This window comes from Arachis hypogaea, chromosome 19, assembly GCF_003086295.3.
Source record: "Arachis hypogaea cultivar Tifrunner chromosome 19, arahy.Tifrunner.gnm2.J5K5, whole genome shotgun sequence".
Classification (NCBI taxonomy): Eukaryota; Viridiplantae; Streptophyta; class Magnoliopsida; order Fabales; family Fabaceae; genus Arachis; species Arachis hypogaea.
The window spans coordinates 5,218,830-5,244,521 of NC_092054.1; the positions used below are offsets into that span (position 1 = coordinate 5,218,830).

A 25,692-nucleotide genomic window follows, 5' to 3' on the forward strand; every position below is an offset into this window, starting at 1 on the left:
CAAACATATTTAAGGTGATTCAAGTATTCAACACTCAAGCATATTGAATTTAATTTAATTTCTTGTTGGGCCTTTTTTTTATTTTTGTATATTAACATAATTTACTACATAATACATATATAATTATTAACAGCAAAAAACAAACACATTTTGAAAACTTAGTTAACCAGTACAGGTAAAAAAAATTAATAAAAAAATTATTATTTTTCCCATCAAAATTCACAACACTAATAAATTTATCAATGAATTAAGAGAAAAGGACAAATAGGCCCCTAACTTTTTGTCCCACGGACATTTTCGTCCCTGACCATTGAAAAATATTTTTAAGTTCCTGACCTTCACAAAACTTAGACGGATCAGTCCCTCCGTCTAAATGCCTCCGTCAGGGACTGATCCGTCTAAATGCCTCCGTCAGGGACTGATCCGTCCAAATTTTGTGAAGGTCAGAGACTTAAAAGTATTTTTCAATGGTCAATGACGAAAATGTTCGCGGGGCAAAAAGTCAGGGATCTATTTGTCCTTTTCTCTTGAATGAATTAAATTAACTTTATATCTACAAAAGTATAACTAAAATACTAAAAGTATCCAAATATTAATTTTATTCATGTCTAAATTTGCCAACATTCTCTAACATTTATAAATAAAAATAATAATTTATTTAATTTTTACAAGTACAAAATTAATTTCATTTTTCCTAAATAATTTGTCACTATTTTAAATTTTTATTGATAAAAATAATAATTTATTCTTGAATTATAAATAAAAAAAAAACAAAAGAAAAATAATTACAAAGTACCTACTATTAGGTATAGATATAAATATATAATTTAATTAAATTAAATGAATAATTTTGGCTTGTTCAAAAGAACGCATTTGTAGTAGGAAGGTGCAAAGAAATCGGAAACGCTGGTCATGTTTGACTCTCTCACACTCTCACCCCTTTTTCGGATTTTTTGCCCAACTTGCATATTAATTCAACACATCAATTTTTATATAAAATATTTTCATATTAGTAAAGTTGTTACACGCCAAATTTCCAATTCTAACTAGAAAATAGGATTATTTAACCAATAACCAATTAACCAATTAAGATTTAAGACAAAAAAAAAAAAAAAGAGTCTTCCTATAACACCAAACCCCTTCACTCACTCATATAAATGTATGCTACATAACATTGCATGCAACACCACTTAGCTTCTCTTCAGAACTGAGACAAAGCTCAGTTCAGAAGCCTAACAAGAATTTTATGACACAAGTACATAAATCAAACAAGAGTGAAGCTTAGAAGAAATTAAAGTAAGTTTTTTTTTTTCTGTTTTGGTTTTGTTTTGTTAATTTTTATGTTTATTAATGGGAATTAGACTTCTCATACTTAACAATGCTTGTTTTATATAAAAACCAAGCCATTTGTTCTGTTTTGTTCTGTTCATAACATAACATTATATTCTTAAAAAAGAGATGATTTTTATGGTGTGTTTTAATTTTGAAGCATGATCAAAAGCACCCCATTTGTTGTTTGATTGATATGAGTGATTTTTGAATGAAAATCAGAAGAGGGGTGGTGGCAAAAGAATCCAAAGATGGATTCAAATTTAAGCAGAAGCATAAGCAGGAGCTTAAGCAGATCAAGTTGGAAAATGGAAGAGGTATTTGCAAGTGGGAGATATTCAAGGAGAACCTCACATGTTGATGAAGATGAAGAGGCTCTGAAATGGGCTGCAATTGAGAAGCTTCCAACCTATGATAGGTTGAGAACAAGTATCATTCAGAATTTTGGTGAAGGTGATCATCATCATCATCATGATGCCAAGGCTCAGCATAGAGAAGTTGATGTTAGGAAGCTTGATATGAATGAGAGGCAACAAATCATTGATCAAATCTTCAAGGTTGCTGAAGAGGATAATGAGAAGTTCTTGACCAAGTTCAGAAACAGAATTGATAAGTGAGTTCTCATCAATTCTCAAATCAAAACTGTTATTATGATGATTAACTTGTAGTAGTAACAAGTTAATTTTATTGAATTTAAAAAGACAACTTTATAGATAATTTATAAATACTTTTTATGTGGCTACTAATATGTCTTTTTTATGTTTTTTCATATTTTATATGATAAGATAAATTTGTCTTTATCATCTGCTGAAAACTAACAAAAAGACAAAAAGAACAGTTTCATGGAAGAAGAAGGGAGGAATCTGATTTACCCTTTAACCCTTAATTAATTTTGAAACTTAGTATTGTTAAGACTGAATTAGGAATGAATGAAAACTTTATTGTTCACTTAATTTTTTTGGCTTATCATTAATAATAATTAAGAGACTTAATCTCTTGCTGCAATGAATAGTGTAAATAGTACATTATTATTATTAGTACAACAATTGTAATTAAATCACCAAAGACTTTGATCTAAATTATTAGAGATTGTTCCAAATTGCAGGGTTGGAATCAAACTTCCAACAGTTGAAGTAAGGTTTCAGAATTTGACAGTTGAGGCTAATTCCTATGTTGGAAGCAGAGCTTTGCCAACACTTCCAAACACTGCATTGAACATTCTAGAATCAGCACTTGGCATGTGTGGGATTAGTACTACTAAAAGAACAAAGCTCACAATTCTTAAGAATGCCTCCGGAATTGTTAAACCCTCGAGGTACCATAATATCGATGAAAGTTTTTACCATTCGTAGAATTAAACCCTAAATCCTGAACACAGAAAATACTGATATCTTATAATTTTATAGAATATCGTAGTAATTTTCGTAATTTTATGCAGGATGGCCCTTTTACTTGGCCCACCTTCTTCAGGAAAAACAACTCTTTTGTTGGCATTGGCTGGAAAATTGGACTCTGAATTGAAGGTAGATTCATACACAATCATTATAATGAAATTAATGATGCATAAGAATTATTAAATAGGAAAAGTATAGGAACATATTATCTACCAATTTATTGCTAATAATAATTAATTATTATATTTTAAACACATATATAAAGAGATACATTCGGAAAATATATCTATAAAGACACTTCTATTAAACATAGCCATAAAAAAGATATTTTTATTAGACATATCCACAAAGACACTTCCATTAAACACAGTTGTAAATAAGAATTGGCAGAAGTTGTCAGAAATACTGTTGGTAATGTAGCGGGATTGTATTAAATAAATGTGATTGGTTTTGATTAAATAGGTTACCGGAGAAATTAGTTATAATGGACATAAGCCTAATGAATTTGTGCCAAGAAAGACTTCAGCATACATTAGCCAAAATGATGTTCATGTTGGAGAAATGACAGTTAAGGAGACACTTGATTTCTCAGCTAGGTGCCAAGGAGTTGGAACTAGATATGGTAAATTCAATTCAAATTATTATTATTATTATTATTATTATTATTATTATTATTATTATTATTATTATTTATGTAACTAATTTATAATATATTATTTTTTTTAATGATATTATAGATCTATTAGCCGAGGTTGCTAGAAGAGAAAAGGAAGCTGGCATATTTCCAGAGGCAGAACTTGACCTTTTCATGAAGGTAGTTATTTTCATTAAAAGAATTTAAGAGAAAAATCCAAAACAGTCACTCACAATTATCTCGAAAGACAACGAAGTCCTTGACAAAAAAAAAAAAATTCAATCCAGTCCCTGACAATTATCTCGAAAGGACAACGAGGTCTTTGTGCACAAAAAAAGTCAATGTTATTTTTTTTGGCACAAGGGCTAATCAGTCAAAAAAAAAGATCAGGGGCCAAATTGGATATTTTTTTTGACCTCGTTGTCCTTTTGAAATAATTGTCAGGAATTGGATGGGGTATTCACTCTTAATTTAATATTTAATTTTTCATTTGGTTATTTTATTTATTTATTTATTTATTTATTTATTTTAGGCAACTGCAATGGAAGGAACAGAAAGCAGTCTCATCACTGATTATACTCTTAAAGTAAGTAATTACATATTTAGCCCTTTAATTTTTTTTAAGTTTAGATGAATGTGGACATAAACTAGAATGTTTTTTCTTCACTTTATAGTTTATAACTTTGAGATTCTAAATTAGATTCTAAGCACCTAATTCTGATCTACTTGACAAAATTGTCAACTCACCTACCCTACATTGCTTGTCTGATTTTACATTTCATGGTCCCACATAGTAGGCCCCAGCAGGATAACCACTTTTGTTACATGAATTACCTAAACTACCCTCACATTATTAAATTAAATTCTAAATTAGCATGTCCAATGATGTCATTTTGTTCTAACAAATCAATGTTCATGAAACAGATTTTAGGTCTTGATATTTGCAAGGATACTATTGTTGGAGATGAAATGCATAGAGGTGTGTCTGGTGGCCAAAAGAAGCGTGTCACAACTGGTTAGTTTGTTTTAGAAATTAGAACTACCGAAGATATTTAAATTTTTTTATTATTAAATTAAGGTAAAAACTCAGGTGAAGTCAACTTCACATAAAGTTGATATCTGAGAGCTGTTAGATAAAAATTTAGTCAAATCAATCAAATCATTTAACGACCCTCAGTATCAACTTCATGTGAAGTCGATTGCATCTAAGTTTCCACCTTAAATTAAATGTCTTTTTCCTATCTTATTGGATTGGACCCAAAAGTCCAAATTATTGTCAACATCCACATCATATTTCTGACATTATTTTATTATTTTAATTTCAACCTTGGGCTTCTATTTTGAAGAAGCTTTTGTTCATGGACCCCATGGCGGCCACCAACACTTGTGTACAAAAACCAAAAAAATGCCAAATTTTCTTTTTCAAAAGATTAAGAAAAGTGTGGCCAAATCAATTCTTAGTCACCTAACTCGAATTATTTAGTTGAACTTGTTCTTTCTCCTTTACCTGCAAATATATATATATATAAATATATAAAATATAATTTGTTATTGTCACTAAATAGAACAAATTATAAATTAATATATCTTATTTTCAATCTATTAAGACTTTCAACTCTCCATACTTGAATTCTTTAATACCTTCTGTTATGCTCTCTCTATGTCATATACCTTTCAATCATTTTCATGTAGTTATGGGCTTTTAATAAATTAATTACCTTATGTTCATTATAATATACATTTTAGTCACAGGGGAGTAGATTCTTTCAATTTTTTTTAATTGTTCGATAAAATATGATATTTAATTATTTAATATTTTTTTATATGTTTTTTTTGTCCCACTTAACAAACATGTTCATAAAACTAAATGGTCTTTTTTGGTGTTTTACTGTATAGGTGAGATGATTGTTGGGCCCACAAAAACACTGTTTATGGATGAGATATCCACTGGTCTTGATAGCTCCACAACATATCAAATAGTGAAATGCTTGCAACAAATTGTGCACCTCACTGAAGGAACAATCCTAATGTCCCTTCTCCAACCAGCTCCTGAGACATTCAATCTCTTTGATGACATCATTCTCATTTCTGAGGGCCAAATTGTCTACCAGGGTCCACGTGAGCACATTGTTGAGTTCTTTGAATCATGTGGATTCAAATGCCCTGAGAGAAAGGGCATTGCTGACTTTTTACAAGAGGTAACAATTCTATAACATGAATACATATTCATTGACATCATAGTATCATCATGTTAATTACAATATTGACCTTGCCACAATGTTAACTAATATGGGCTTCTTTAGGCCCAATAAAAACTAATAAGGGCCTCTGGTAAATGAAGTTAGTTAGTTGTTATGCTGAGCTGGAATGTGCTGAGCTGGCTACTTCATATAAAGGTGTTTTTATATGACGAAAATAACAGAAAATTATTAGCTGATTTGATATGTTGGACTAAACTACTTAAAATAAACAACTATACTACGTGTATATTAAAATTAGCAACTAAAGTTGGCCATCAATATAAAATATAGAAAATGACAAATAGGTCCCTGACCTTTTACTTTGCGAACATTTTTGTCCTTGACCATTGAAAAATACTTTTAAGTCTCTGACCTTCACAAAACTTGGACAGATCAATCCCTGACGGAGGCATTTGGACGGGGGATTGATCCGTCCAAGTTTTGTGAATGTCAGGGACTTAAAAGTATTTTTCAATGGTCAGGGACGAAAATGTCTACAGGGCAAAAGGTCAGGACCTATTTATCCTTTTCTCTATAAAATATATGTTGAAATACAAATACACAAGTATTTATACACAAATACATTGGTGGCTGATTTTAGTGACTGATTTTAGTGTACGAATAGCATTTTTGTAAAACAATAAGTATCAGAATCTAAACTATTAGTTCTGAATGTTTCTAAAATAGAATCAAATTTGTAACAGGTTACCTCAAGAAAGGATCAAGAACAATATTGGGCAGACAGAAACATACCATACCGTTATGTAACTGTAACAGAATTCACAAACAAGTTCAAAAGATTCCATGTTGGAATGCAACTGGAAAATGAGCTAAGAGTGCCATTTGACAGATCAAGAGCACACAAAGCAGCACTTGTATACAACAAATGGTCAGTTCCCAAAATGGACCTTCTAAGAGCATGTTGGGACAAAGAGTGGCTCCTCATCAAGAGGAACTCATTTGTCTACATCTTCAAGACTGTCCAGATCATCATTATTGCCTTCATCGCCGCCACTGTGTTTATAAGGACGAAAATGCACCGGCGAAATGAGGACGATGCAGCCCTCTACGTCGGCGCAATCTTGTTTAGCATGATCATGAACATGTTCAATGGTTTTGCTGAGCTTGCACTCACCATTCAAAGGCTTCCTGTGTTTTACAAGCAGAGGGATCATCTTTTCCACCCTGCTTGGACTTACACTCTTCCCAATTTCCTCTTGAGGATTCCAATTTCAATATTCGAGTCTCTTGTTTGGGTGCTTGTTACCTACTACACTATAGGATTTGCACCTGAAGCTGAGAGGTAAAAAGATGATAACTTGTTGCTCAAGTTATCTTAGGTATTCATATTATTTATAGTACTAATTGTGAAACTTTTCAGGTTCTTCAAGCAACTTTTGTTGGTGTTCCTTGTTCAACAAATGGCTGCTGGAATGTTTAGGTTCATTTCTGGAGTCTGCAGAACAATGATCATAGCAAACACTGGTGGTGCACTCATGCTTCTTCTTGTTTTCCTTCTTGGTGGTTTCATCCTTCCGAAACGTGAGTCGAATCGAATCATCAAAACCTTACATTACATTGTTTGTCACCTGTTCAATGAAAATGCTAACATGGATTCTTAAATGATCACAGGTGAAATTCCAAATTGGTGGGTGTGGGGATACTGGGTTTCACCACTAACATATGCTTTCAATGCCCTTGCTGTGAATGAATTATATGCACCAAGATGGAGCAAACCAGTAAGTAGCAGAAGCTTTTAATTTGCATATTTTAAATAAGTGATTGCTTTTCTCAAATTTTTTCTTTGAATGCAGTCTCCTACACAGGCAAATTTGACATTAGGTGTGTCTACATTAAGAAACTTTGATGCTTTTGCCAACAAGAACTGGTACTGGATTGGTGTAGGATCACTTTTAGCCTTCACTATTTTGTACAATGTTCTGTTTACTCTTGCACTTATGTACCTAAATCGTAAGATCTCACATCCTCATCAATCTTTTAGCTGAATTAGTTCTTCAATTGTTTTGTCTTGACAAGGATTTTGTATTCTCTTGTTTTGTTTCAATAGCTCTTGGAAAGAAACAAGCAATTATAACTGAAGAAGATGCGAGCGAAATGGAGGTGGGCGAAGAACCAAGACTAGTTAGGCCACCAGAAACCAATCGAGAATCAATGCTCCGGTCGTTGTCTAAGGCTGATGGAAATAACTCAAGTAAGTATCAATGAAGAAAATGTGTTGTGTTCTTCTTGATGCAGTTATGGATGGTTGCTAATTATGCTTGTATAGGTGAAGTTGCGATGCAGCGAATGAGCAGCCGGTCTAATCCCAATGGAACAAGAAATTCTGATTCGACACTTGATTCGGCCACTGGTGTAGCCCCAAAGAGAGGAATGATTCTACCTTTCCAGCCACTTGCAATGTCCTTTGACAGTGTTAATTACTATGTGGACATGCCTGCAGTAAGAATCACATTCACTTGTTGAATACAATGCCTATATATCTTTCTTTCCCTCTTAAGAATCCATGGAATCTATGAAGGAGACTTGTTCCTAACTCGGCTGCATTCGACAGGAAATGAAAGAGCAAGGAGTGGCAGAGGATAGGCTGCAACTTCTGAGGGAAGTAACAAGTGCCTTTAGGCCTGGAGTCTTGACTGCTCTGATGGGAGTCAGTGGAGCTGGGAAGACAACTTTGATGGATGTTTTGGCCGGAAGAAAGACCGGTGGTTACATTGAAGGAGATATTAGAATCTCCGGGTTCCCTAAGAAGCAAGAAACCTTTGCTAGAGTTTCAGGTTACTGCGAACAGACCGATATTCATTCGCCACAAGTTACTATCCGAGAATCTTTGCTTTACTCGGCATTCCTTCGCTTGCCTAAAGAAGTTAGCCGCGAAGAAAAGACAGTAAGCACCATATACTTTGATTCTAGATTGTTCTGTTGGTAAAGGTTCATAGAAGGACTGGTATAACATTTCTTCTTGTTCTTCTTTTGTTAATCATCTCAGCAATTTGTGGACCAAGTTATGGACTTGGTAGAGTTGGATAGTCTCAAGGATGCTATAGTTGGGCTTCCAGGAGTTACAGGGCTGTCGACCGAACAGCGAAAGAGGCTGACAATCGCTGTCGAGCTTGTTGCTAATCCTTCAATCATTTTCATGGATGAACCAACCTCAGGTCTTGATGCAAGAGCAGCAGCCATTGTTATGAGAACAGTGAGGAACACTGTGGACACCGGAAGAACAGTTGTCTGCACAATTCACCAGCCTAGCATAGATATCTTTGAAGCTTTTGACGAGGTAAACAACAAAGAAAACCCTAAACCATAAACCTTAAACACGGCGAACTTTGTAGAATCTCTTTGGTACTAAATATTTCCTTTTGCACCAGCTCTTGCTGATGAAAAGAGGAGGGCAAGTGATCTACTCAGGACCTTTAGGCCGGAACTCGCAAAAGATTGTAGAATACTTTGAGGCAATTCCAGGTGTCCCAAAGATCAAGGAAATGTACAACCCTGCAACATGGATGCTTGAAGTAAGTTCCATTGCAGCCGAAGTCCGGCTTGGAATGGACTTTGCTGAATACTACAGGAACTCTGCTTTGTTCCAGTAAGTTGATAAAATAAAACAATTTGAGCACTTAACACATTTCCAATACCTCTTTTTTTTGTTGCTTGAAGCTAAAGCAATCTCTTATTGCTCGCGCAGGCGCAACAAAACTCTTGTGAAGGAGCTAAGCACGCCGCCTCCTGGCGCAAAGGATCTATATTTCCCCACCAAGTACTCTCAAAATGCATGGGGTCAGTTCACATCTTGTTTATGGAAGCAATGGCTGACATATTGGAGAAGTCCAGATTACAATCTTGTTAGATTCTTCTTCACCTTAGCAAGTGCTCTCATGATTGGGACAGTGTTCTGGAGAGTTGGCAAGCACACGTAAGATTATAAAATAAATCTTAACTGCTTTATTCTTCAATCATTCATTAATCATTATCAACTTTGAACTAATTTTCTCTCTTGTTATCTTTTTGCAGGTTGACCACATCTAGCTTGACCATGGTTATTGGAGCAATGTATGCTGCAGTTATTTTCGTTGGAATTAACAACTGCCAAACTGTCCAACCGGTAGTAGCCATTGAACGAACTGTATTCTATCGAGAAAGAGCCGCCGGAATGTATGCTCCTATGCCTTATGCCATTGCACAGGTAAGCTTACATACCAGATGTTAATACTTGATCAGCTATGCCAAACACAGAATCCTAGTTCTGTTTGCTTGTTATGCTAACCTTACCTCCATTGAATCTCTTTTCAATTTCAGGTTCTTACTGAGATTCCTTATGTATTCATCCAAGCTGTGTATTACTCACTCATAGTGTATGCAATGGTGTCCTTTGACTGGAAGGTGGAGAAGTTCTTTTGGTTCTTCTTTGTCAGCTTCTTCTCCTTCTTGTACTTCACATACTATGGCATGATGACTGTTTCCATCACACCAAACCATCAAGTTGCATCGATCTTCGCAGCAGCATTCTATGGACTCTTCAATCTCTTCTCTGGTTTCTTTATCCCAAGACCTGTGAGTAACATTCACCTTCTTTCTTCTTTATACCCTTTAGGCCTTTATCATCTATATGCTAACATAGTTTCTCTACCAACTTTGGCATTTCAGAAAATTCCTAAATGGTGGATTTGGTACTACTGGATTTGTCCTGTGGCATGGACAGTGTATGGACTAATCGTTTCACAGTACAGAGATATCACCACCGAAATGTTTATAGCCAGCGAAAATAGGAACTACACTGTCAAAGATTATATTAACCACCATTATGGTTTCAAATCAGACTTCATGGGGCCAGTTGCTGCAGTTTTGGTGCTTTTCGCTGTCTTCTTCGCCTTTGTGTTTGCCGTATGCATCAGGGCACTGAACTTCCAAACAAGATAAAAGAGAGCTGCATTGTAACAAAATATGATGAAGTTATGTTCTGGAAAAAATTCTAGAAGTCCTAGTGATTTGTATGTGTATATATATATATATATATAACTGATGCTGTAGCCAGCACTCCAGAAAGATTTTATGCAGCATATGGTCGGTGACAACAATATTTTTGATAGCAGTTCTTTGAGGGTTTTGAAGTAACCAGTAAGTGTAAATCATATGAATGTTGGTATTATTGTTAGTTTGCTTTGCTGCATAGAAGAAATTAGTTTTTTTTTTTTTCTTTGTAATGATATTACCTTATTGTGGTGAATAAAAATTTATTCTTTTACCACCTTCACTTTCTTTGTCTAAATTTAATTTGATAACAAGTAAGCTCTTGCATCTTAAGTCCAAATTTTGCAACCTACCCTTGTCTGCTATAATGGTTATTAGGTACTAAGCTTTTATATATATATATATATATATATATAGTCTCATCATATTCATATCTACGTTGTTAGAATAAAATGTCTATTTGCACTTTCAAACGTACAGAATCTAGCATTGTACTTAATAGGAGTTGACGTTTAATGTAAGGTTATGCTTGAAACTTCTGAACCAATAGTAACACAAAATGCAGAACCAAAATATTTTGGATTTGCAATATGCCAATATTGGACTTCCATATTTTTTTTGAGGACATTTTGTTGTGACTTTCACCAAAAATTAAATCACCACACCCCGAAAATAAAAAAAAAAGGAGCAACAGAGACAATTGTTTTTTGGAGGATGCTCCCATAGAGAGGCGTAAAACGTCTTTTTGTAAAGACACTTATGTGTAGCATTATTATTGGATGTATTAATGAACCGGTTATTTTTAAATTTTAAAAAAATTAGAATAAAACCGATTTTTTTATAATAATAACAATAAATCCAATTGTTATCAGATCCGGTCAAACCGACCAATTTACATAACCCACTGGGTCATAGTTTTTTTTTAAAATAAAAATTAGGGATATATTTGTCTTTTTATCAAAATATTTAAACATGATTCGCTTTAAATTGTGTAAATCGGTCGGATCAAATCGGGTCTAATAATTATAGTACAGACAACTGGGTTTATTATTGTTGCTATAATAAACCGATTTTATTATAGTTTATTAAAAAATAAATTATTAACCGATTTAATAAAAATGTCCAATAATATCATGACACATGTATTAAAAAAAAATACATGTTTACTTTTTTAGTGTCTTTATCAAAGTGATCTCCTTGTTTTTTTAGTTATTTATTTATATTTTAACAGATGACTTAATAGACATAAAAGCATGTCTATATTAATTCTCTCATCTCTATCTTGATTTTTCAGCATTACACAAGAAATTTGAATGAATTTCCTTGATAAATAATATGTGCATAAAATTTGTACTATTACATGGGAGAGAAAAGCAAGGGATTAATCCCTGAAGACTCTGTCTTTCTATGTTTGCTACAACTTATGTGTCTCATTTCTTTTCTTTTCTACCGAAACTATCTCTCAATCACACACTTGTTTCACCACCATGATCTCTCTTACACTGGATGCACTTTTCATGACAACACAATAAACTCAAAAACAATTTTTCAATCCACATTCACAACACACAACACACAAAGATCTACATTGAACCCCAATAACAAGCTCTTACTCTTTCTATTCAAAACTTGGTAATCTTATGATATACAAATACTTCATTTTTACTCATGCATGTTTGCACTGTTATTTTAAAATTTAAACTTCTTAGATATGATTTATCTTTTCGTACAAAATCACAGAGCTGCTCTGTTTTACTCTGTTTTCGTCTAAATAAAGAAAAGAACTTTCTAATAATTATCATGAGACAAGAAAAATTGGTTATGTGGGTATTAATAATTTGTTATGTTGTTGCGATTTTTGTGTTGGATTTATGAAAAGTTCAACTAAAGCTTAGGTGGGTGACTAATTTCTTGTGTTGGAAAAAACTTATCTTCCCAAGAGAGAAGGGGTTGGTGTGCTCAAAGAGTGGTTTCTTGTGCTTCAAGTAAGGAAGAGTTAAAAGGAAAACGACAACGTTTGAATGGAAAGTTTCGCCGGTGGCGGTGTTAAGGACGTGTACGGCGAGGATAGAGCCACAGAGGATCAGTTTGTGACACCATGGAGTGTTTCTGTTGCTAGGTGAGTTATAAAGCTTTATAAAAAGCTTCTTATAATTATAATATGAAACAGGATCTAAATAAATGTTGGTTTGACTCAAAAAACAACAAAGAAAAGAAGAGAATGTGGCAAGAGTTAAACTCAGAAACAAAGATTTATGAAGATCTTCCTAGAAGAAGATCACCATGCTATGATATGATGGTTTATTTGTTGCATTGTAGTGGGTATACATTGTTGCGAGATCCTCACTTCAATAAAGGATTGGCATTCACTGAACAAGAAAGGGATGCACATTACTTGCGTGGTCTTCTTCCTCCATCAGTTATTTCTCAAGAAACTCAGGTTACTTCAATTCTTGCTTGCCTTATCTTCTAATTAATCAATGAGTAAAGTGACAATTAGGTGTTCGAGTTTCGATCCCGGACTAATTAGTCAGAAAAAAAAATATCAACTAGGTCTTTTATGATAGCAAGTGGTGGATACGTTACGTCCTTCTATGAATTCATCATGTAAAATTTAACGGCAATGCTTATATGTACTGTTAATTATAGTATCAAAGATCGTTGTGGAGATAATTATTTTTGGAGCGAAATTTCATCTGTTTCGTTCAAATTCCGTCGAAAATAAAGAATAGTTGATGAGGGTTATATGGAAATTCAGAAAATAAGGAATGTTTTACTATCCAAAATAACATTGTTTCCATACTCACGTGACAGCAATAAGACATGTCACTGTAGATAATGGAATACATAGAAAATTCCGTTTCATTTCGCACTATCTATAGACGGAAGGACATAATGTGTTTACTATTTGCTATCAAGGAGGATCTAATTAGTCTTTTTTTTTTCTTTCTTCAAGGCTAATTAGTCTGAAATCGAAATCCTCAAGGAATCACCTTATTCTTAATTAATTATTTCATTCCTTACAATTTTTCTTTAGATTGTGTACCATATAAATATATAGTGTGTCCTAAGTTCTAGAACTTTGTCCTTACAAAATTCATTATAATGAACAATTTAGCCACTAAAAGAATTAAATAAATTTGTGGTACTAAGAGATTATTTTGAGTTTGTCAAAGTGATTCTTACTATTGCAGTTTCATTGATGCAGGTGAAGAGACTCATTCAACTAATACGGCAGTATCAAGTACCATTGCTGAAGTATGTGGCAATGATGGATCTTCAGGTGCCCTTTTCTTGTCCTAAACTTTGAAATGCATCTTTAGCTTGAAATCACATATAAATTGGCAAAGTTTGGTACTTGATTCTAATGTTTTTCAGTTTGATATGTGATGATGATGATGATGGGTTTCAGGAGAGCAATGAAAGGTTGTTTTATAGGCTTCTTATTGATCATGTTGAGGAGTTACTTCCTGTTGTCTACACTCCAACAGTTGGTGAAGCTTGCCAGAAATATGGCAGCATCTTCTCAAATCCTCAAGGTCTTTTTATAAGCTTGAAAGAGAAGTAAGTTTCTCTAAACTTGCACAAGTAAAAATTGTTCATTTCGGTTCTCAACTTTGCGAGTATGATTTATTCTAGTTATCGAAATTTTAAAGTAAACATTTTGGTTTCTAAGAATGAATATATGGATTCACGTTAAGTGACACGTGGCATGTCTGTTGAAGGATCAGAATGAATTCTTTCTGTGTTATTAACCTTTGAAGCAATTGTGTGTTTAAGAGGGAGGATTCTTGAAGTTCTAAGGAATTGGCCTGAGATGAACATTCAAGTCATAGTTGTAACTGATGGAGAAAGGATCTTAGGTCTAGGGGACCTTGGCTGTCAGGTAACTTTGATTATACTTGATCACATGTATAACATATCATAATATGATAATTAAGGCAACTACTCACGTGAAGATGACAGTTGAGAACTGTTAGATAGTTTGACATATTTGACTAAACTACTTAACATACTACATCTCGACATCTTAATTATCTTCACAGAGGGTAAATGGCATTGAAGTTAAAGAGATAATACCGATTTTTCGCTGTGATTAATATAACATAACTTCACTGATGATTTTCACTTTGGTAACTTGTGATGGATTATTAGGGAATGGGAATACCAGTTGGGAAACTTTCTTTGTATACAGCACTTGGAGGAGTTCGTCCTTCTGCTGTAAGTAGCTTACTATCTATGTCACAAAGAAGTAGTTGATATGATACATTTGTGGTAATCACTTATAAAACTGTTTCAGTGCTTGCCTATTACCATTGATGTGGGTACAAACAATGAGAAGCTGTTGAATGATGAATTATACATTGGTCTAAGGCATAAAAGAGCAACTGGCAAGGTTTCTGATTCACTTCCCTACTATATTGGATCAAATTAGGCATTATTCTTGTCATCTAATGTTCCATGATAATGAATTTGATTCGAATATTCGGATTCCAGGAATATGATGAACTTCTGCATGAATTCATGACTGCAGTAAAACAAAATTATGGAGAAAAAATCCTTGTTCAGGTTGTCAAAACTCTTTTCTGTCTGCTTTGAAGTACTAAGAATTCAAGGATGATTAGAAAATCTTGTTTGGAATCTAAATGGGATATATCTACTAATGTTTTTCTGTTTTCTGAATTTTGTTTTCTCAGTTTGAAGACTTTGCAAACCACAATGCTTTTGATCTACTTGAAAGATATAGGTCAACACATCTTGTTTTCAATGATGATATTCAGGTTAGAGGTTTTTATCTTCAGTGATGGATTTAGTTACATTGTTAACCAATGATTATCTCTTATAATTCCCTCTGCTTTGTTGCAGGGAACAGCGTCGGTGGTCCTCGCCGGACTTGTCGCGGCCCTGAAATTGGTCGGAGGAAACTTAGCTGATCACAAGTTCCTCTTCCTTGGGGCTGGAGAGGTAAAAGTTTAATTATGAGATTGTCTCTCTTTTTTTTAGCTTAAATTATCATATTCTGTGTCGACATTAGCTTTAAGTATCTTTTGAATTGTGTTCTTTGTGGTTACAGGCTGGCACCGGAATTGCAGAACTCATAGCCCTTGAAATATCAAAACGGGTCTGTAGCCGAATTTAGACTTATTCCTTTTGATGCTATGTCAGAGTGAAAGTTCGTAAAAACTCACTGTCTTTATGTGAAGTTGATATTTGAAAATTATTAGATGATTTGACAAATATCAACTTCACATAAAGATAATTGCACGTGAGTCTTTTACAGTAGAAGTTAATAGTAGGAATTCTGTTAATTTTAACTTGGTGATTGATAGAAAGACTATTTTAATTTACAGATTAAAACTGAGAGACTATTTTGATTGTTACAGATAAAAATAACAAAGGAAGTACTGTTTTTAAGGTTTTATGATGAGAAGAACATTGCATAAACAATTTAGATTACCCAAGAAACTATTATTGTGTATGCAGACAAATATTGAAGTGGAAAAAGCTCGCAAGAACATTTGGTTGGTGGATTCAAAGGTTATCCATAGAATTCAATTCAGCTCCAAAATCTTGTAAAATTCACATCTTCTATGTTGTTAATATTTTACTCTAATCTTGTAGGGATTGATTGTTAGTTCCAGAAAGGAATCACTTCAACATTTCAAGAAGCCTTGGGCTCATGAACATGAACCTATATCGGATCTGGTCCAAGCAGTTAATGTACTCTTTCCGTGTAACAAGATAGAAATATATTTTTTTTCGGTAAAAATTCAGGTGCAGTTAGTCAAACCTGTTATATCATTTAACGACTCTAAACTATCAACTTCACATGAAGTTAACTGCACATGAATTTTCATCTATTTTTTTACATGACCGCGACAGAAAACATTTTATTTTAATTTTCAAGTTGCTTATCATATTTAATGGTTTTTCAACTCAGCAAATTAAGCCAACAGTATTGATTGGAACATCAGGACAAGGCCAAACTTTCACTCAAGCAGTGGTTGAGGCTATGGCCTCCAATAATGAGGTACCTTGTCAATTTTATTTGTCTAATTTAGTTTCATTAAAATTCTGAAGAAAATTCATAGTTATCTACTATTTTCACTAAATATACAATGTCATGTTGACTTAAGCTAATTGATAATGTGTGTTAATTATGTGACAATTTTTGCAGAAACCTATTATCCTAGCTCTTTCCAACCCAACATCACAATCAGAATGTACTGCTGAACAAGCTTATAATTGGACTAAGGTAATAATAATATGAATACACAACTTAATTCTTTTATAATTTAAGTTTCTTTATATCATTCTTTCATATCTGCTTTGACCACAATTATGTCATGTTATGAGAGAATCAGATACTATCATCGACTATTCTTAAAATTTCTAAGCCCCAGTTAAATTCTTGTATCTATTTTTCTTATAATCGGACAGAATCGTGCTCAAACAAATACTTAAAGATTTTAATTCTTATTTTATATTAGATAAAAAATCAAATACAGTTGTCTTTATGTAAAATTAATAATTAAAAATTATTAAATAATTTAATATATTTAACTAAATTATTATCTAATAATTTTTAACTATTAATTTCATGAATTGTATGTAAGATTTTACTTTTGTATTAATTATTACATTGGTACTAATTGGATTTGTATCAGGGACGTGTAATTTTTGCTAGTGGAAGCCCATTTGACCCGGTTGAAATTGATGGGAAGAAACATGTGCCTGGCCAGGTCTAAAGCTCAATTGAACATTTAGAAATGGTTAAAAAAATTAATATATATATATATATATATAAGAAAATTAAAGAGTTTTGATTTAAAAAATGTTATTGTTGTTGATCAGGCCAATAATGCATACATTTTTCCTGGATTCGGTCTTGGTTTGATAATGTCTGGAACAATCCGAGTTCATGATGACATGCTTCTAGCAGCTTGTAAGTGCATTATTATTAACATTGGTTTATTCATTTCTACATTTTTTCTTGTATTTAGTGCTTGTTTGGGCGCCATTATTTTGTTAAAAAAAATGAAAAAATATTTTTTTTAATAAATAAAATATTTTTTAATAAATTTTTTCTAGTAGTAAAAGTAAAAACACTAGAAAAAAAATATCTTTTTTGAGAAGCTGTAATTTACATTTTTTTTAAAAGATCTTTTTTCTTAAAAAAAAAAAGATGTTTTTCATGTAATAAATAAACAAAAAAATACTTTTATATTGTTATACCCAAACATAATTGATAGATAAAAATATTTTTTTTATGAGATATCCAAACATAAAATTACTTTTACTTCTCCATAACATCTTTTAAAAAAAGATAACTCGAAAAAAAGATATTTTCTTAGAAGTTCACCCAAACAAGCCCTTAGTCAATAATTTACATTCATATTTATAAATGTTTTATAGACAAAAAATATATAATTTATACTTATATTTATCAGAATTTTACACACATAAATTAATATAGTTTGTATTTATATTTTTGTAGAATTTATACGTATAAATGAATAAAATTTATTTATTAAAAAATTTTAATATTTATATTGACTAAATAATAACAAAAAAATATTAAAAATAGCTGTCTCCAAGAGTTTTTTTTTTTCTTTTTCTTTTTTGCCTTATTAAGAGTGGAACTCAAAACCGTGAAGAAGGGACAAAGTAGTTTCCTTATCACTATAGACAAATTCTAGTGTTGACCATAGTTAAAAATTAAAATGTTTCATTAACGTACACATTTTAAAAAATTTGCTTTTATTTCATAAAAATAAGAGAGAAATTCTTGTGTGCTAATGAAAAATCATTTAACATGTGCCATAAAAATAAGGTTCTAAAAATCAAATCAATAGTAAGATGAGAAATTTAAAGGTTTAAATATTCAACTAGTTATAACTAAATAAATAATATATTTTTAAAACAGTCTTTTTAATCAATTGTTTGAACTGATTAACAAAAAAAAAAAATCATGACTAATTTACCAATTTTTTACTAGTTTTCATGCAAATGGTTTGAATTTTTGGTTAAATTGAAACATGTTTTAAGTTAATTTAGTTGAACTGGCTGATTCAATTCGATTTTTATAGTATTGCTAAAAAGATGCATCTACAAGGATTTGATCTTTGTTTTTCCATATAATTTTGAAGGATTATAAATTAGCATAAATGGTTGTAATTGTTTTTAGAATGAAGATAAGTAGAAATATATATAGAGTATGGAAAGATTATTAAAGTTGTGATGGTTGGTTTGTTTGGAACAGCTGAGGCTTTGGCTTCACAAGTGAGCAAAGAGGACTATGAAAAGGGGCTTATATACCCTCCCTTCACTAACATTAGAAAGATTTCAGCAAATATAGCTGCAAATGTCGCTGCTAAGGCCTATGAGCTTGGTAAGCCTTCTTTTCACTATCATAGTTGTTTTTTGTTTTTAAAATTTGTCAAAAAATTTTTTAAAAATATTCTTAAATTTAATTTTATTTTAATTTTGTCCTAAAAATTTTTGATTTATCTCAAATATACTCCTGACAGCTAATTTTTTAAAAAATTTAGAACTAATCCAGCAACAATGCATGACAAGTTGATAACTATCTCTGGTTTGTTTGTGTTGATGGTTGTTCTTATAAAATTGTTGCTGAATTGGTCCTTTTTTGAAAAATTAGTTGTCGGTAGTATATTTAATACAAATTGAAGATTTTTGGGATAAAATTGAAATAAAATAAAATTTTTAGAAATATTTTAAAAATTTTTAACAAATTTTAAAGACAAAAAATATATTTTATTTTTTTTTTATATTTTTTATACAAAATTAAATGGACCTAACTTACCTAAAAAATTAGCTCAAGAAATAAGTATTGTCTCACGTGTATAAGGACGGTTAGACTTTTTAGACAATGTGAAATTTAATACACTCCTCACACTCAAGACTGGATGAGGACTTCAAACGTAAAATTTAAGGACGACTTGAATTTTTGTGTGATATGGAGGTGGTCTAATAACAATTTTTAATCAGATTCTAATATCATATAAAAAATTAAGTTAGTTTAATTTATCCCAAAAATTAATTTAAGAGATAAAGATAGTCTTATACTTATAAAAACTATCATATTTTTAATTTTAAACAAAATTTAGTATTTTTTTAGAGAAAATTACACTCTCCTCTCCTGCGAGATATTAAAATGACACTCCCCTCCCCTCTATTTTATAAATATACATTTCCCTCCCTTCTAACTTTTAAAAAACCTCCTTTTTAATCCATTTTAAACTTTTTGTGTTATCTAATGTTAACTTTATCCATTTTTTAAGGAAAAAATTATTTTTTAAAAAAATACCTATTAGCAAAAATTTTATTTTTTATAATTAAATTTTGCTTACTAAAATATCCTTTAATAAATTATTCTTTTATTGATTAAATTGTATTTTTTAAAAAATTTAATAATTATATTATTTTTTTCTAAAATACTCTTCAATAATTTTTTAATTATTAAATTATAATTTTACCAAAATTTTCGTTAACAATTTTTTTATATTTTACTATTAATTTTTTGATATCTATATATATTATTTTAACATTAAATAAAAAATTTTAGTAAGATTATTTTTCAATATCAATATATATTAATTGTTATACATATTAACCGTGGTAAAATTTTTTTATTTAATGTTAAAATAATATGTATTGATATCAAAAAATTAATAGTAAATATAAAAATAATTGTTAACAAAAATTTTAGTAAAATCATAATTTAATAATTAAAAAATTATTGAAGGGTAAGTATCTTAGAAAAAAATAATTTAATTATTAATTTTTTTAAAAATATTTTGGTAAAATACAATTTAATCAATAAAATAATAATTTATTAAAGGATATTTTGGTAAGTAAAATTTAATGATAAAAAATAAAATTTTTGTTAACGGGTATTTTTTCAAAAAATAATTTATTTTTTCTTAAAAAATGGATAAAGTTAACATTAGTTAACACAAAAAATTTAAAATAGATTAAAGAAAAGTTTTTTTAAAAGTTAGAAGGGAGAAAAATATACATTTATAAAATAGAGAAGAATGGGGTGTCATTTTAGCATCTCGCAGGGAGGGAGAGTAGAATTTTCTCATTTTTTTATGACATAAAAGACAAACTTTTTATCAAAATATTAGAAATAGTTTTAGGATGTTGATGAAATTGAAATTCCATTAAACTCATCAGGCTTGGCCACTCGACTTCCTCAACCAAAAGATTTGGTGAAGTTTGCTGAGAGCTGTATGTATACTCCAACCTATAGAAGCTACAGATGAAGTCACTTCAATTTTTGCCCATTATATTTTTTTTTTCATATATATGAAACAAGTGTATTATTTTTTTAATTAATTTTTTCCCTTTTTTTTCTCTTTGGTTCTTCCAAGTTATATATTGTTTTGGATGCGATAGAAATAGAATGTACGTAGTTGGTAGTAGTGATAGTCAGATAATATTATAGCTTTAAAATTTTGACATTTTTGTTATACATTGTATTTGGTTTCAAATTAAATACAAAACGAAGCTAAAAAAAAAGCATTTGAAGAACCATAACATTACATTGCATTATCTCCGTATAAGTATTTTAAAGGTAATGCTAGAGAGACAAAAAAAACAGTCAGAATTTGTTTTATTTAGCATTTATTAATTGTTGTAACAATTAATGAATGCTAAATAAGGTAAATTATGGTTATTTTTAGCTAATTTTCTTTGGTTACCAAATATTTCCGTTTAAATATAGCTCATTTTAAATGGTGGTGAATTACAAAAAAAAAAAAAAAGAAGCAACCAGAATATGCATGGAATCCAATAAAATCAAAACAATAACATCATTAAAAGTGGCTCAATCAATTTCCCTAAACACACACTTTTTCTACATGTTAATATTTGAAAAGTTTAATTTATTTAATTTAAGTATGTAATTCAAAGTGGGAAAATCTGTGCATTTTTCTTCTTTTTTCTTTTCCACATATATTCATACAAGATAAATGTTATGATATTTTTAAGATGGTGCCTAACTTACTAAAAAGAGTAAATAGATAATAATTAATAAATTTTAAATATTTTACTTTTTACTTTAAATATTTTATTTTTTATTTTAAAAATAAATTAAATAATTTAAACACTATAATAAAAAACACCATAAAACTCAGCTTTATACAATTCTCCCCACAGAATCTCATATATGTTGATAGATGTGTAGATGGAATAATATATGATTATTATGCATCATATATTGTATAGTACTAGCTAGCTCTGATCCCTAGATTTTTGGCATGTGAAGCCACTATGTACGTACTGTGATCTTATCTGAATTTTAATCAATAAATATTATGTGTATAAGTAATAAGTATAACCAACAAGCTAAGGTTAATTTCTACCTTCTAATAAATAGTCAAAATTTTGTATCATTGTACCACTAGCTGGCTAGGCTCATCATATATATTATATATAGTACAAATTTGAATTATTCATTACAAGCTAAGTGTCACAATTTTAGACACACTTTAATATTATTGTGTTGACACATAGACTTATTCAATTTTTTGAATTAAGATAAAATCAGCTTAATCTTCAATATTTAACAAAAAAAAAAAATAAAAAAAGAGACAAAAAAAGTTTTGATAAAAAATTTTAGGGTAAAGTATTAAATTTGTACCTTACGTTTGGGCGTAATCCTGTTTTGGTCCTTAAAGTTTAAAATGTCCTATTTGAATTTAAAATAGTTTCATTTAACTTTAATTTAGTCCTAGCGTGAGGTCAAAGTTAAATAATTAATAAAATATGATCGATAATCTGAAGAATAAGTATAAGTTCCAAAGCACAAAATCAATCATTGATGCATCAATACGTTTATTTATCATTTTCCTTAGTTCTATAAGAAATATTTCATTTAAATTAGAAGAAAAATGATAAACAAATGTATTGATACATCCACGGTTAATTTTATGCCTCTAAAACTTGTACTTGTTATCCAGATTATCAATCTTGCTCTTATACTGCTGTCGTGTAGCACATTCCATTAATTATTTAACTTTAACCTCACCGTGGGACCACATTGAAGCAAAATGAAATTTTTTTGGATTCAAATATGACACTTTAAACCTTAAAAATTAAAACAGAATTACGTCTAAAACGTAAAGACCAATTTAATACTTTACCCAAAACTTTTATTATAAATGACTCTCACACACAACATTAAACATTCATTTTTTTTATAGTTATCTACTTCTTTAATAAGTGATTAAGATTTAATCTAATATATCATTGATCATCTAAAATTTTCGTTATAAATGTATAACTTACTACATTATTCTTTTAAATTATTCTAAATTATTCTATACTATTTTTCATATTTCTACACACATCTACACATCCTTCTAGAAGCTCTATTATGGATACGTTATAAAGAATGTCTATGAAGTATGAATCTTTTTATCATTTTAGAAATGAAAATGCTCATAATATTATATAAAATTAACTATTAAATCAGTCATCCATATAAAATAATATAATAAAATACAAAATATATATTTAAAAAAATTAAATAATACATATATTTATACAAAAATATATAACTAATTTGATATATAACTGATTTTTAATAGATATGTACATATAATTTTTTTATATAAAATCATAATTGAAAGATATAACATGTATCTTTTGCAAATATGATCATGAATAATGCTGCTTATTAAGTGTGAAGAGTTAACACGGCTGCTTGACTTTAATGGTAGTAATATAGGAAAATTTTCAAGTGTACCGTCATAACGGTGTTTCAGTTATTTTTAATCGTTGATCTTAATTATAAAAAATAAATATAATATATATAATTAAGATCAACAATTAAAAATTACTGATATATCAGTATAACGGTACATTTGAAAATCTTCAAGTAATATAATAAGAATAATATTCTTATTCTACTAGTTTTTTAAAAAAAAAAATCTAATGCCAGCAAAACCAAACCCTAAAATTTAGTATCATGAAAGAAGATGAGACACCCTGATGAAGTCCTCATATTAGGTATATGTATTAATTATGACATACATACATACGGCTATGTCAGCAATTTGAATTGATAGATTCGTAGGTCTCTATTATGGGGTACATCATCTATATACATGCATCATGTATGTGCACATTTTCGTTCTATCATAAATAGTGATAGATGAAACCATTTTATTTGTATTATTCATCATATCTTTGCATTATTGAAGACCTAAATATTGAATACAACCTTGGCCTAACTCACATGTCATCATATTTCTTGTTATGTTGTCTATTTTTGGAGGGTACAAAGCATCAAATTTACATGTTGGTGACTGAACAAATAGAGAGACACAATTAAATAGTTACATGCATTATTATTATTATGATCATCACTATATATCACGTGTGTGTTATCAATTCTCTGTTCACATTATTGTACAAATCATAAAATTATTGTGCTTGACCTGTCAATTTTTTACCACATATATCATGTCCTTCGTATTGACCTTGGAATATGAAGTTCAAGCCATACCTTGCTTTTTTCTGGAATAATTGTTACGTACATGATTGTTACATACCAATGTAACGTAACGTTACGTCCAATCTATAGTTTTTCTTCTTCTTTTTTTTTTTCCTTTTTCTATTTTGTATTATGCTCTTGGAATTTATGAGTAGCTACTAAACAGTTTATATATATATATATGCAAAGCCACACGATGAAATATCACTTTAATTTGAAGTCCTTTAATCAATAATGAACAACCAATAATTAATAAAAATTTACCAATTGACATTTAATAAAGGTGTTTCAATTTTAGATTCAACTGAATCGAGCCAGATGATCTGAGTTTTGACTTTTCTAATAATTAATCCGGTTGAATAATTTAACTAAATTAGATTTTTTTGAATTTGAGATCTAAATAAAATTGAACTAAATTTTATTGACATTAATCAAATATTGGTCAAAGCTTTAGATTGAACCGAATCATAAACACCCTTAGTTATATGAAAAATAAAAATAAATAAAAAAAATTTTAAAATGCAGAAATGGAAAATAAAATCTCTCCTATTTCTATCTCATTTCATTGTCATCCCTCAATGCAATTTATATATTTTCTTGGGATCAACACTTTTTTTTTTGCTATTTTTACCCCATATATATATATATATATTAAAATAAATTATCATTTATATCCATAAAAGATACAGATGCTGACAAATATATCCATATAAGAATAAAACAATAATTATAATTACGGAAGATGACTTCTGCGTACCAAAAATACCTAAACGTTGGTTACACAATTGGTCCGTTTGGGTATTTTTGGCACACAGAAACTATCTTCTAGTACAATTGACGTTTTATTCTTATATAGATACATTTATCAGTGTTTGTATCTTCCGTTGATACAAATGGTAATATATTCTTTATATTAATCAACTCTCTATTTTTTTCACTAATAGTATTGTCTCCTAAGCATCAAAAAAGGACAATTATTGGAAGATTTTTTTTAATTAGTCAGGTTAGAGTTCAATGTAAATTAAAGTACTCTATGAATTGAATAATATAAAACAATCCAAACATTTGGAATTTCTTTAAATTTTTACACTATGCACGCACATGAAGCTCAATTCAAAGACGATGCATTCTTGAAATATTCTCTCACATATTCTGAAACTAAAACACTCAAAAACTTAATAGCTAGGAAGATTCTAAATTTCTAATTATTAATTATTGGTACGTTTTTCTTCTTTATGTCCAAACTTAAACACGGGGTCTTCGGTCCAATGAACACTTTTTTTCCTAGTTGATTACACTATAAGGAATGATTAACGATGATTAATTTTTTTAATTAAAATAGTGGGGTGTCTAGACTCTAGATACTAGATAGTCTCCAAGTATTTGGTGATTCAGGGTTTGATCGGTTTAGATTTTATTTACCAAACATAAACATAAGCACCTCTTCAGCAACTATTAATTAAGTATTGTCTTATTGGTTTGAATTTGTTTTCTTAAGTTAAACAAGTTTTTTTTTAATAAAATATTTTTATTTAATTTTAAATTTATTTGAATAATTTAAAAAAAAAAAACACTTTT

At 30.2% G+C, this 25,692-nt stretch overlaps 2 protein-coding genes across 4 annotated transcripts; both read left to right on the forward strand.

The window, feature by feature from the left end:
- The first annotated feature begins 846 nt into the window (after positions 1 to 846).
- On the forward strand, positions 847 to 10,869 carry LOC112775257 (ABC transporter G family member 36). Of its 3 annotated transcripts, none has more exons than XM_025818779.2 (22): positions 847 to 1,296; positions 1,552 to 1,942; positions 2,435 to 2,644; positions 2,768 to 2,852; positions 3,186 to 3,345; positions 3,461 to 3,537; positions 3,890 to 3,943; positions 4,282 to 4,372; positions 5,254 to 5,555; positions 6,302 to 6,900; positions 6,979 to 7,139; positions 7,230 to 7,336; positions 7,412 to 7,568; positions 7,666 to 7,809; positions 7,885 to 8,057; positions 8,170 to 8,502; positions 8,605 to 8,895; positions 8,987 to 9,204; positions 9,304 to 9,531; positions 9,630 to 9,801; positions 9,915 to 10,169; positions 10,263 to 10,869. In XM_025818779.2, exons 2-22 carry the CDS (start codon positions 1,581 to 1,583, stop codon positions 10,533 to 10,535), a joined length of 4,452 nt encoding a protein of 1,483 aa, XP_025674564.1. In that variant the 5' UTR covers positions 847 to 1,296; positions 1,552 to 1,580; the 3' UTR covers positions 10,536 to 10,869. The 3 variants fall into 3 exon arrangements, with proteins under 3 accessions (XP_025674564.1, XP_029151286.1, XP_029151287.1); XM_029295453.2 differs by having other exon boundaries at positions 878 to 1,296; positions 1,490 to 1,942; XM_029295454.2 differs by having other exon boundaries at positions 1,002 to 1,296; positions 1,555 to 1,942.
- Positions 10,870 to 12,477: 1,608 nt separating this feature from the next.
- Positions 12,478 to 21,288, forward strand: LOC112775259 (NADP-dependent malic enzyme 4, chloroplastic-like). Its single transcript, XM_025818784.3, has 19 exons — positions 12,478 to 12,705; positions 12,906 to 13,026; positions 13,795 to 13,869; positions 13,999 to 14,150; positions 14,367 to 14,472; positions 14,742 to 14,807; positions 14,887 to 14,982; positions 15,084 to 15,155; positions 15,284 to 15,367; positions 15,453 to 15,551; positions 15,661 to 15,708; positions 16,071 to 16,124; positions 16,209 to 16,307; positions 16,528 to 16,617; positions 16,765 to 16,842; positions 17,255 to 17,329; positions 17,442 to 17,532; positions 18,850 to 18,978; positions 20,790 to 21,288. The coding sequence occupies exons 1-19, from the start codon at positions 12,608 to 12,610 to the stop codon at positions 20,876 to 20,878; spliced, it is 1,722 nt and encodes a 573-aa protein (XP_025674569.2). The 5' UTR covers positions 12,478 to 12,607; the 3' UTR covers positions 20,879 to 21,288.
- Positions 21,289 to 25,692: the final 4,404 nt, after the last annotated feature.

Excerpts from the sequence above, each read along its gene's own strand:
- LOC112775259 (XM_025818784.3), top strand. The coding sequence starts at position 12,608 with ATGGAAAGTTTCGCCGGTGGCGGTGTTAAGGACGTGTACGGCGAGGAT. Across the intron at positions 12,706-12,905 it reads TGGAGTGTTTCTGTTGCTAG|TGGGTATACATTGTTGCGAG; the intron begins GTGAGTTATAAA and ends GTTGCATTGTAG. Across the intron at positions 15,156-15,283 it reads GAGAAAAAATCCTTGTTCAG|TTTGAAGACTTTGCAAACCA; the intron begins GTTGTCAAAACT and ends TTGTTTTCTCAG.
- LOC112775257 (XM_025818779.2), top strand. The coding sequence starts at position 1,581 with ATGGATTCAAATTTAAGCAGAAGCATAAGCAGGAGCTTAAGCAGATCA. Across the intron at positions 2,853-3,185 it reads AATTGGACTCTGAATTGAAG|GTTACCGGAGAAATTAGTTA; the intron begins GTAGATTCATAC and ends TTGATTAAATAG. Across the intron at positions 7,810-7,884 it reads GGCTGATGGAAATAACTCAA|GTGAAGTTGCGATGCAGCGA; the intron begins GTAAGTATCAAT and ends ATGCTTGTATAG.